General features: G+C 40.9%; 1 protein-coding gene across 1 annotated transcript in view; it reads right to left on the reverse strand.

The window, feature by feature from the left end:
• The window catches only part of cntnap2a (contactin associated protein 2a), a 1,233,088-nt gene that overhangs the window by 575,746 nt on the left and 643,788 nt on the right, over positions 1–13,554 (reverse strand). Inside the window, 1 exon segment of the mRNA XM_034162408.1 lies at positions 7,828–8,089. Within this exon segment, the coding sequence (XP_034018299.1) occupies positions 7,828–8,089 (262 nt within the window).

The raw sequence follows: 13,554 nt of genomic DNA on the forward strand, positions 1-13,554 counted from the left end.
TGTATGTGAATCTCATTTTTTAACACATCATTTCACTGTGGGATGAGTGTCAAAAACTCAGTGTAGCACATGTGCACACCACAGTCTGTACTGTTACTTAACACAAGGACTTTTAAATTCCAAAACTACACAAGCAAAGCAAATAAATGTGCAATGGACAACATACTTGATGCTGTTTGATGCAGATGGCCCACAGCATTGGAAACACCAATAAAAAATGCGAGTCCATTTGATTTTACCAGTTCTTGAATTTGGGATTTTTGTGCACTGATGCAGCGTACTTTCATTATTGCCATTTTTATTCTTTGATTATTACCTCCGCCAAGGAGGTTATGTTTTCAGTTGTTTGTTGGTTGGTTTGTTAGCAGGATTACTCAAAAAAATCCTCAACGGATTTCAATGAAATTTTTACCAGGGGTGTATCTTGCCCTAACTTAGAAGTCATAAAATTTTTCTAATGATCCGGGACACGATCCGGATCCAGTAATTTTTTTAAGGATTCTTTATCGTTGCAGGATACGGCCAACTTCAAAATGTTTGCATTTAACTTCATGAAGATGGGTCACAAAGGCTGAACAAAAATTAAGTTACGACACAACAATCATTTAGCATTTGTATCTCCTCAATGAATACACTTGTAAATGAGAAAAAAAAATGTGTAGTTCATGCAGTTTCTCTTTATAAATACATTTGCTGAAGATCTAAGGGTTTATCCCTCTGGGGCCGGTGCTGTCGTATACGATGCCTGAGACCAAGCTTTACTAAATTATAAATAACTTTTTAATGATATGAGATAGAAACTTACTGTTTTAGCTGAAAAGTTAACTTCGCAGACTTTCGAGCCACCGTCCACCATCTTTGTACTCCTCATAGAAGCTGTGTGATGACGTGAGCAATGTGAGTGTCCAATCGTAATTGGTTCACCGTCACATGGTTTTCCAAAATCCAATCGTAGAGCAGATACACCTCACGTGACACATCAAAGATTATTTTTAGGAGTGATGTGTGTTGAATAAATGTGTGTGGAAAATTATTTTCTGCTTTACTTTTTCCTTTCTTATTTCTGATTGTAAACCTTTATTACACTTATAAAACACCACTATAGCATATATATTTTGAAAGCACAGATTGTTCTGAAAAAAAGACATAAAACTTGATTGTGGGATGCAGGGAGAGCTGTTAACAGCAATAATAAAACATTTATGCCAGGCGAGTGAACTGTCCAAAAAATGCCCTTGGACCCCCACTGAATCTGAAACATGATGGTAGATGCGTGAAATGATGCGGAATAAGTCTCTTTGCCAAAGGGTATTCCATGTGACGTCAGTGACCCTATGGCCTTGGTGGAGGTTTGCGCTCTCCAAGTGCTTCGAGTTGGAGGATTATTTTGTTTAGTGCATCGATTCCTTGGAAAGACCTATAAATTGTTGTGATTTTTTGTTACGATCATTGTCATCGTTTATTATTGCCGTTATTGTTATCAGACATCGTTGTTGTCGCTGTTATAAATAACACAGAAGTAGAGAGATGGAACGCCAACTCCTGATCTCAGGGGCTGAGGTGGTGCCGCACATGCGCGAGAGGAGTTTGGGTTCATCTCTTCCAGTCTTTTGCTCTGCAGCCAGCGCTTCATTCACAGGCATTATAAACTCCAATTTCTGCTGGGAATTGATGATATCAGACATCACAAAATAAGTTTAAAAGGTTTTTAAAGGTTTTAATCAATTAATCTGAATAATTTACCAAGCCTTACATTTTGTAGCTACCCAGATTATCACTCACAAAGTCACGCTGCTCTCAAAATAAAAATGCATTGGTGGCAAGCTGTTATGGCTGTGAAGGTTTGAAAACAACCAGTTAGGTTGAAAGGGGAACTATTCAGCTAAAACATATCTTATATACAATATAGATCTTGCAGTCGTTATCGGCAGGAACTGGTACACGCTGTCGTATACGCCGGTCCAGAGCATCCCAAACATGCTCAATGGGTGACATGTCTGGTGAGTATGCCGGCCATGCAAGAACTGGGACATTTTCAGCTTCCAAGAATTGTGTACAGATCCTTGCAACATGGGGCCGTGCATTATCCTGCTGCAACATGAGGCGATGTTCCTGGATGTATGGCACAACAATGGGCCTCAGGATCTCGTCACCGTATCTCTGTGCATTCAAAATGCCATCAATAAAATGCACCTGTGTTCTTCGTCCATAACAGACGCCTGCCTATACCACGACAGCGTGTACCAGTTCCTGCCAATATCCAGCAACTTCGCACAGCTATTGAAGAGGAGTGGACCAACATTCCACAGATCACAATTGACAACCTGATCAACTCTATGCGAAGGAGATGTGTTGCACTGCATGAGGCAAATGGTGGTCACACCAGATACTGACTGGTATCCCCCCCCAATAAAACAAAACTGCACCTTTCAGAGTGGCCTTTTATTGTGGGCAGTCTAAGGCACACCTGTGCACTAATCATGGTGTCTAATCAGCATCTTGGTATGGCACACCTGTGAGGTGGGATGGATTATCTCAGCAAAGGAGAAGTGCTCACTATCACAGATTTAGACTGGTTTGTGAACAATATTTGAGGGAAATGGTGATATTGTGTATGTGGAAAAAGTTTTAGATCTTTGAGTTCATCTCATACAAAATGGGAGCAAAACCAAAAGTGTTGTGTTTATATTTTTGTTGAGTGTATGTATATATATATATATATATATATATATATATATATATATATATATATAAATAAACTACACACTTATTGCTACTTACATTAATTGATGATATTATAATGTCTTTGAAGTCTGTACATGTTTAATCGAGCTCCTCAGTGTTGTCAAGTTTTAGCCTCACATGGACCACAATGGAAATAAGCGTTTGTTTTATTGTGTCATCTGTGTATTTCTTCTTGTTTATTTGAAACCAGACAGTGCATATTAAAGGACATAGTTACATGTTTATATGCCGGATTATAGCAGGGTGCTAATTTCCATCTGTAGTCCCAATAACATAAAAACAGGCTAAGAGGTGTCGCTGTGCAGATGTAGTTAGTAAACCTCACTCCCAACAGGTCAAAAGGATTCTCTGGTCATAAGGCCAGAGCCCTGGGTTTTAGCCTTCTGGTTAGAGCCCGACTCCCATGCCGAGGATCACGAGTTCGCATCCCGAGGGGAGCAAATGGGCAGAGTCATAACAGCAGAACACAGAGTGCAGCAGCTACACACACAACATACCAAAGTGAATTAATCATGACAGAAAAACAATTAAAATACACATACAGATATTTACAATTCAAAGTAACAATAATTGATAGAAGCCGACAGGTGGAGGAACCAAAAGATCATCATCAAAGGTATCATTGATATATTCACCTTTCTGTGTCTATATTGATTTCACAAAATTAACTCAATCAATTCTGTAAATACTGATGATTTTTGTTTTACTCTAAATGCTATTTTATCTGAGGGAACAAGGCTTCCACATCGCCACATTGAGAACTGCTCGACTCAGCATCCAAGAGTCAGCTGGTGGTCTCCTGTCACCTGCGTCTTCTTGTCAGCCGCCGTCTGGTAGAATGCCACCTGTGAGGCCTCGTGATTGATCCCAGATATCCTGGATGTCTTCATGATGCAAGAACTAACAATGTGCACAGTTCTGAAACTACAAAAATTTCATGGAATTTTAAATCGTGTAATATCATACAAACCCGCTGGGGTTGTTGTTGATTTTTCCACAGTTTTGGTAGCTTGATAGAAACTGAAGGCAGGTGTCAGATCCTTGATGATGTCTCTCATATTTTCTTTGATTTGTGTGGACTGAAATAAATGATGCATATTTCATCATGTTGACTGTATTTCAGGCTGTATTTTTTGTTTTTTTCCAAAACAGAGTTTATTTATGTTTGAGAGGTCACTCTCACATTTTTTGAGGTGCATATATGCAGATATGACTCAAAAAAATATTTCATATTTAGTGGTAACTTTGTGGAACAGCCTCCTTCATCATGTGCTAAATGCTCCAAGTGTTATTACTTCAAAGGAATACTATAATTATTTTATGGTGTTTGATTTTTATTGATTGACGATTTTATTATGGTGTTTGATGACTTTTATTGTGTCATTTATGAGTTTTATATGGTTATATTTATGAGTTTTACTATATTGCTTTTTTAAATGACGAATGATGCGTACTTTTATTGTATTTTTATACACGTTTTATGAATAATTAATGATTATTGACCATGATTTTCCACCACAGTTGGCGACAGTCTGCTTGCTCTTATCAGTAATATTAGCAAGTTTTGTCCTGAATACAATTTAAAATCAACAAGAACTTCATTCAAGCTACACTTTGAACATACTTTGCATACATGCAGAAAAAGTCCTTTACAAGCGCATCTGGTGTTATTGCTGGCAGATGACCGGAAGTGAATTACTCCAACTCTCGCGGCCGAGAGGCTGAAATCTTGGAGTCACAAGCTCACAAACAGAACTCAGTGGAACGAGATCTTGAGTTGGCATTCCAGTCTCTCTACTTCTACGTAAATTATAAATGTGTGATTTTTCAGTATACAAGTCGGAGGACTTCCAAATGAATAAAAACAAACCATTAAAAAAAAAAGAAAAAAAAAGCTGTGACTTATTGTCCAGAATATGCAGTAGTACTGATTTTTGACAAGTATCACTGTGGAGTATCGATACTGGCACCTATAAAATCCTAAACATACCCGTGTAGATGAACCTCTGCCTCGCCAAAACAAACTTTGAATTCTGAGATTCAAAAACATGACTATTGTAACTTATTCCAGTCCAAATGTCTACAGTGTTTCACACTAACAGATTTTAATCTGGGTGGCACACGGCACCCAGATTAAGGCAGCAGTTTGATTGAAACCCCCTCCCAAAAAGATTGCACCCAGAAGACAGAAGACGAAAAAAGTAATGGGTTCAAGCATTCCACCGAGTTTCATGATGTTCGTCTAAAAAGCTTTTGGATGATGGTAATCACTGCTGAAATCATGAGTTGCTTGGAGGAAGTACTTTTGCACGCACGCCTGATTAAACTGTTGCTAAATAGCGGCATAAATGACCTCTGCTGGAATTAGAAAAACGGGCCGTGTCGCCTCAGTAACAGCTCCTTTCTTCTGCACGTCTCTCTCTACTATATTTGTCATTAAAATGGTCTAAGCTCTTCATTACAAGTCTGCAGCGCTCCGAATGTGTCACTGAAGACAGCGCCACTGTGGCTAGCTTTCTCAGAGAAACTAACAACACAATCAAAAGAGGGGGAGTGTGCAAGTGTGTGTGCTCTGTGTGTGTGTGTGTGTGTGTGTGTGTGTTTGTGCTAATACTGATGTAATCACAGGCTGAAGCCCAATTAGCCTGGAGGGTAACTCTGTAATAATCCCAACCCCTGGGTATAATGGCCTATTAAAGCAACAGTGGACAAAATAAATGGGTGTGCTTAAGGTAAGAGAAAGAGAGAGAGAGACGAAAAGAGCAGAGTGATGAAAGGAGCGAGGCGCTGGAAAGCAGAGAAAAGATGTAAAATGATGTGGATAATTAAAGGACGCTGGCTCCCAGTTTCAAAATGTCAACTTTTACGTAAGGTTTTAATTCCAAAGCTAAACTCAGGTTTGTTGTTTTAATGTACAAATGCTGCTTTGTGTCAGTTTGCAGCTTATTAACTTCATTTGTCTTTTTTAAATGTCACCTGCTTCATTCAAACACTCGCCTGCGTCATAAATCATCAAGTGTATTCATACTTAAGGATGCAAACTCAACGGACTCACAACATCTCATCATATTCACCTGTACATTATATCAATATCTCCAATATCAACGCAGTGGCAGCTCTCTGCGTTTCATCCTTATATAATTGTGGTTCCATTGTTTGTTCAGTCTAAAAGGGAAACAATTTGTGAGAAATGCTCAGTGACTTATTGTATCCATTTTTATTATCGCCAGTGAAGTTATGAAGTAACGGTATGGTTACAGAGCCACTAAAGCAAGTAGAAACTGATTGAAAAACTGTTTCTACCCAACTGCTGTTAGACCTTTGAATGCCACTGGAACCAAACAGCCAGGTCACACTTGAAATGAGTGCATATTTGTTAATGTGCAATATTCACTGCCACTGAAACATCCACAGTTTTGTACATACTTTTCTCTTTTTATATACAATCTCTTTATTTGCTACTACGTACTTATATATTTTTTTTTATTTGCAATTTGAACCCACCTTTTCCATTTTGTTAAATTTTGTGTTTATTTTGTTTTCTTCTCCAGACCTCTTAAGTCTACGTGTGGTTTACTCAGGTTTATATTTGCACTGAAAGGCTTGAACCTTACCTTTCATTGTACTTCTTACAAAGACAACAAAGTATCTGTATGTGGCTCAAAAATACATACAGATAAGGTCAAGGTCGTCTTGGGCTTGCAGTGCTGTGGTTAAAATGGTAAAACACATACAATCATACAACAAACAACAACGTAAAATACAAATATGGGAACACAGGAAACAGTTAAAATTACGTAGTCTTCAGTGAGACGCCTCAACATCCAGTGATGCGTCTGCAGGTACTATCCAGATTTATTTAAAAGAGTAACAGAGAAAGGAACAAAATAATTTTTTAATCTGTTACTCTTATACCTGACAGCCCGATAGCGTTTCCCTGATGGCAAGAGCTTATATTCACTGAAAAGTGTATGCGAAGGCTCCTTAAAAATGTTTTTAGCTTGCACTAGGACCGACGTTTCGAAAATGGTTTGTAAAGAGGGATACTCTCTCTTGCCAGTAATTTTCATGCCGTATCAAACTAGTTTTTCAATTTTGGATTTGCTCTGGACAGTAAGAGAGCCAAACCAGGCTACCATGCTATATCTTATTAGGCTTTCCTGCACAGCATTATAGAACAAATTATTATTATTATTGTTGAGCTCACACCAAACAGCCTGAGTCTTCTTAAAAAAATTAAGCCTCTGGGACAATTTGCATCACAAGAAATCCACATACGCATTCCACTTGAGAAGACAGTCCACATAGACACCAAGGTATTTGAAATGCATTTTTTTTTTTTCCAACAAGACAATGCAAAATCATTTTGTACACATTAAAAAGGCATGGCTGCAGTGGGAGAAGAAGATATGGGTACTGGACTGGTCTGCCTGCAGTCCTGACTTGTCTCCAATAGAGAATGTGTAGAGAATTTTGAAAGGAAATATGCAAAGATGATGGTGACACTGTCTGCAGGATAAATGGGACACACCAACACCTGAAATATTTCATCTCTTGGTATCCTCAACACCAAAACATCTCAAGTGTTGTGAGAAGGAATGGAAGCGATACAAAGTGGTAAATGCTTTGATGCCCCAACCTTATTTTGGATGTGTTACAGGCTTGAAATGCAGTAATGAATGTATATGATGTATGTGATGATCACAAAAACAAAACAAAAAAACATGAATTATCCGGTTCATACTTGAAAGTTAAAGTAATAATCAATACATTTTGTTGTTTGCATTTTCCACATCGTCGCAATGTCTTCTGATTTGGGGTTTTGCATGTATAGGTGTCTCTGTGTAGAAAAATAGTGAATCATAAACATCCAGTATGGTCCAGTACTGCCCATCTCCATTAACCTGGTGCTTATGTAATATACATTTATTAGGAGCACCAGGTAAGAAATTATCCCTTTATACCTTCATACTTTTTTTTATATATTTATTTACTCGAGAGCTCTGCACAAGTACTCCTATGTACCCAAACAAATGGCAAATAAAGTAATCTAAAATAATCCTGTTTGAGGTGCAAACTCACCTGCTGATAAGTCGACTCGGTTGTTTTTGGCCGCCTTCGTCGTATTGATACGAACTGAAACTTTGCCCTCCTCAAGAGAGATCTCCAGCGTCCCATCATCAAGATTACTGAAGAGGAGAAGTCCATCAGGATTCCAGGTTTGAAACTGGAAGCCCACGGACACAGTGTTGTGATTGGCTCGACCTGGCAGCTGCAGGAAGCTGGTGGAATTGAAAAAGACTGGGAAGGTGTGGGTCTCCACGCAGGAGAAGGACAGGTTCCGCTAGGGAGACAAGCACAGACAGATAATTAAAATTAATTATTGACCGAGTAAACCTGGTGCATGTGATGCAATGTGGTGGAGAAGCGGTTAGTGGACTTGTTTCTAGAGCAGAAAGTTCCACCTTCAAGTCCACCCCTGCCCATTCTCCATGGGATGTGGAGGGGCATCCGGCGTAAAACCTGTGCCAAATCAACACACAGAAACATGCTGGATCTGCTGTGGCGACCTGAGTGGGAAAATGGAGAAGCTGAAGGGAAGCAAGAATTCACAATCAGATTTATTTATTTAAAATGTCGATTTTGCGTTGCCAGTATCTAAAATCTAATTCAGTCTCTCATGTTTATGTTGTTTACGTGATTGAAGAAAACAAATTGTATTGCAGAATTTCAGTGCTAATTGCCGCCAAATTTGTCCCATCTCAGGCTCTTAATCAAATCATTAGCAAACACACAACACAGAGCCGCGGCGGCAGCGGAAGATTGTTCCTAATGGCGCCTATCTGTACATTTGTGTGTTTCACATATTGGATCTGATTTGATTAGGGCTGAAATTCTGTGTGAGTCATCACACAGAATTAGAGGTGCAGTCTTAATAAGGCTGATGAGGAACGCCGCGGTTTTTCCGTCAGCTCAACATGAATCGAGAGAGAGGCAGCAACTGTCCACTGTAGGAGAGCAGCAGAAGAAATGAGGTTCATCTCGGTTAAAGTTGCACCCTGCAGTTTCAGCCGCAGCTCAGTGTTTCACATGTTCAGTATTCTCCTCACAGCGGCTGAAAAAATGCTTCACGCTCATTATCATCATCATCATCATCAAGACAGAGAAACACATCAGTGGACAACAGAATCTGATTATGGCCATTTTGCTGCAGTGAATAACAAGCAGGCTTGGTGGCCACCGAAACTGGGCTCTGGAATCGAAAGAAAATGATAAGCACAAGCTGGATTCAGGCTACTCGTGATTATTTTCAGAACTGATTCGTTTAGTGATTAATTGCTTAGTTGTTTGGTTCATAAGATGACAAGAAATCTTTAAAAACGTCGATCAATAGCTTCCAAAATGTAACATAATGTCTGTAAATGTCTTGTTTTGTCCACAACCCAAAGATATTCTTTATTGTCAGAGGAGTAAAGAAATTAGTAATGAAACCAGAAAATATTCACATGCAAGAAGCTGAAATCAGAGAATTTGGACTATAAAAATTACTCAGAAGGATTAATCATTTGTCAATTGGCAATAGCTCTACAAGCTACATGGAACTTCAAAAGCACACACACTATGTTGAGAGAGAGAGAGAGAGAGAGAGAGAGAGAGAGAGAGAGAGAGAGAGAGAGAGAGAGAGAAGTGTCTGCTTCAGCTACATTCATAAAAATCTTTTCTGCAGGGTTGTGTGGAGCTCTGACAGTGTTTGTCATAAAATAACCATTTAGTACATCGGTGCACTTTGTTTCAGTGCGGAAGGTTCCCATTTCTAGCCCCACCCCTGCCACATCTCTCCATGTGATGTGGAGTTACGTCAGTATATCCGGCGTAAAACTTGTGTCAAATTAACATGCAGATCCACCTTGGATTTGTTGTGGCGAGCCCAAGTGAAAACAAGGGAGCAGCCGAAGGGTCTTACTTTTAGTACATTTCTGTGCAGAAATCTGTTTCCATATCCATCATCAATCCAGTATCCATAAAACATCCAGCAGGTGGCAGTGTTCAGCATGTGGTGAGCTGGTTGACTGTATAGGATGTTGCACAGGCAAAACAAAGTTGCTTTTTTGTGTCAAATTTATGATTTTAATCAGTTTGTCCTCATGTTTCTGTGTAGGCTCTCAGTTGTCCAGGTGGTTTCCATAGTAGAGAAGCTTAAATCTTCGACTGGACTGGGTTGCTTGACGCGAGGACGTTTCGCTTCAAATCGCAGAAGCTTCCTCAGCTAAAATTCTTGCTCTGGAAGTCTGACTTCTGTCTGACTTGTAGAGAAGAATAAAACAGAAGCCAACAAAAGCTGGAGTTTTAAACCTAACCAGACCCCTCCTACTGAGAGGCAGACTGCTATAGGCTAGTGACTAAACAATAGCTCTAATTAGCAACTATTGTGCTCTAGTTAGCACACCTAATGACAGGACAGCTGTCCCTCTAATGATGGGATGGATGCCTTTCTGATGGCTCCCTTGATGACGGGAATGACTCATTACCATGAACAAAAGACTGAAACTCTTTTGACCTGAGTACCCCATTGTAAACAGGGAATAAAGTGTGTCTCAGACCCCCTCCCCGGTTAAGGCAGTGTTTCAAACGTTTCACAAAGAATGCCTCCTTGACCCCTCTCTCAAACCATTTCTTCTTTCTGGCTAATATTTTAACTTCCTTGTCCTCAAATGTGTGGTTAGTGTCTTTGAGGTGGAGGTGAACTGCAGACTGAGGTCCACTGGCGCCCTCTCTGCGGTGCTGGTATAGCCTTTTGTGTAAAGGTTGCTTCGTTTCACCTATGTAGTGTTCGTTACAGTTTTCCTGACATCTGATAGAATACACTACATTGCTCTGTTTGTAACTAGGGATCATGTCCTTAGGGTGAACTAATTTCTGTCTCAAGGTGTTAACCGGTTTAAAGTAAACTGGGATTTTGTGCTGTCTGAAGATCCTCTGTCGTTTTTCCCCTACTCCTGCTAAATAAGGGAGAGACACTCTTCTTCTTGTCTCCGTCTCCTGTCTATCTGGTCTCTTTGTTCTCTGGGACTTCTGCACTTTGTCCAGGGACCATCGTGGGTACCCACATATGGTGAGGGCTTTTCGGACACGTTGTTGTTCTTTAGCCCTTCCCTCTGCAGTTGTGGGCACCTGTATAGGGCTCTGTGTTGAAGCGTCCTGATCACCCCGAGCTTGTATTCAAGGGGGTGGTTTGAGCCAAAGAGCAGAGTTTGTCCTCATATTTGGAGACATACAAGATGACAGCAGTTATTGTTGAGATCACGTGTTCACACACTGGAGACCTCTTGTCCTCACTGCACTTTGCCAGGTGCACGCCTGCGCTTTTCCAAAGCCTTAGAATTAGTTGTTGTGTTTTAAGGTACATTTTGACAAAAATGATCACATTTAGTGCTAAAATTCCATCATGTGCAGCTGCACAGATGGAGTACATCAAGTCAGTGAACCTTTTCTATTGCTGTTGATTATATATTTGAAAGATTTTTCCTGTTCACACTTTGTGCATGTTTGATATCTCTGTGCATGAATGTTTTAAATTGCACTGTGTGATTGTTGTGGTTGGTGGGAGTATGAATGCAAGGTGCTCAAGTGCTGCTGACACATGATGGAAAGTGTGGCTTTGACCTGCTGTAGTTCTGACCATGAATGCAGTGTGATGTATTACAGATTATGTTAACTGTAGACTCACCTGTGTCCTTGTGCTTGTTATTATGCCCAGTGACAGGAGATGTCGCCCACTGGACCTTGGGAGCTTGCTGCCAAGATCCAATGGTCGACACTTTCCTATGTATTTATTTTGTGAATTGTTTTGTAAATAGCATGGCCCACTGTAGCATGACCCCAGCAGAGGGTCACCCCTTTGAGTCTGGTCTGCTTGAGATTTCTTCCTCAAATCATCAGAGGGAGTTTTTCCTTACCACTGTCACCTGTGTGGTTGCTCTGGGGGTTATTAAGGTTAGACCTTACTTGTGTGGAGCACCTTCAGGCATCTCTGTTGTGATTTGGCGCTATATAAATGAAAATAAATTGAAATTGCTGCTCTGTATTGTATTCACCAAAATTGCTGTTCAGATATACGAGGTCTGTCCAAAAAGCATCGGACCTTTTTATTTTTTGCAAAAACCATATGGATTTGAATCACGTGTGATTGCATCAGCCAAGCTTGAACCTTTGTGCGCATGCGTGAGTTTTTTCACGCCTGTCGGTTGTCTCATTCACCTGTGAGCAGGCTTTGTGTGAGCAGCGGTCCACCCCTCTTGTTGGATTTTTATTGCGAATAAATGTCTGAACGATTTGGAGCTTTGCTGCATCAAATTTTTCCAGAAACTGTGAGAGACCTCCAGCTGGACACCATTTGGAAAATTTAGATGGCTTTCAGCGACAATTTTATGGTGTTGGTCTCTCAGGACGGCTTTCAGATGACTTTCAGACGGCTTCCGGTTGCTTTTCAGTCATGTGAGTATCCGAGAAATTGTGCATGAGCTGGACATGCCCCAACATGTCCTGTGAGGCTTCATCACGGCGTTGCTTTGCGCCATGCGGCTCCGCCGCGACGCGCGGAATTCCTCTGCTCCTCTTTCCATGACAAAAACTCCTGTAACAGTGGAATGTGCCGTTCATTTCTAAACTGGACGCTGTCTTGATCCGGTATGTTGTCTGACTAGCACAGGAATTGTGGAAGATGTGGACATCAGCACTTTTTTGGCACATTGAGACAGACGTGTGGAGGAATTCCGCGCATCGCGGCGGAGCCACATGGCGCAAAACAACACCGTGATGAAGCCTCACAGGACATGTTGGGGCATGTCCAGCTCATGCACAATTTCTCGGATACTCACATGACTGAAAAGCAACCGGAAGCCGTCTGAAAGCCACCTGAAAACCGTCCTGTGAGACCAACACGGAGGTGGTTTTGTGCCGCGCCATGAGTGGCATGGTGGCGCAATCCTCCGCTTCTCTTTCCATGAAAAAAATACTCCTGTAACAGTAGAATGTGCCGAAAAAGTGCTGATGTCCACGACTTCTGCCTTTTTTGTGAAAGCCAGGCGATGTCCGGGATCAACAAAGCTTTCACGTTGGACATGATCTGGTTGTTTCAGTGTGGTTTGAGCCTGTCGATCGGCGCTCGGAGCGCGCCACACTCTCAGACGTTGTGGGTGGTCTTTAAACCGGCTGGAGCACTCCTTAATCTGTGTAATCCCCATAAAATCATCGCTGAAAGCCATCTAAATTTTCCAAATGGTGTCCAGCTGGAAGTCTCTCACAGTTTCTGGAAAAATTTGATGCAGCAAAGCTTCAAATCGTTCAGACATTTATTTGCAATAAAAATCCGACGAGAGGGGTGGACCGCTGCTCACACAAAGCCTGCTCACAGGCGAATGACGCACCCGACAGGCATGAAAAAACTCACGCATGCGCACGAAGGTTCAAGCTTGGCTGATGCAATCACACGTGATTCAAATCCATATGGTTTTGCAAAAAATAAAAAGGTCCGATACGTTTTGGACAGACCTCGTAAAGGGGTGATAAATTAAAGGACGAATCAACACAAAGGGCTTCAACTTCAATTTTCAATTTATTTTCATTTATATTGCGCCAAATCACAACAGAGTTGCCTCAAGGTGCTTCACACAGGTAAGGTCTAACCTTACTAACCCAGAGAGCAACAGTTCCACCTTCCACCCGGTCCAAAGCTGCATGCAATGCAGGCATTGCTTATTAATACCCAACACACATTCTGCTCACAGCGTGTACACTTTGTACTCATAT

This window comes from Thalassophryne amazonica, chromosome 1, assembly GCF_902500255.1.
Source record: "Thalassophryne amazonica chromosome 1, fThaAma1.1, whole genome shotgun sequence".
Taxonomy (NCBI): Eukaryota; Metazoa; Chordata; class Actinopteri; order Batrachoidiformes; family Batrachoididae; genus Thalassophryne; species Thalassophryne amazonica.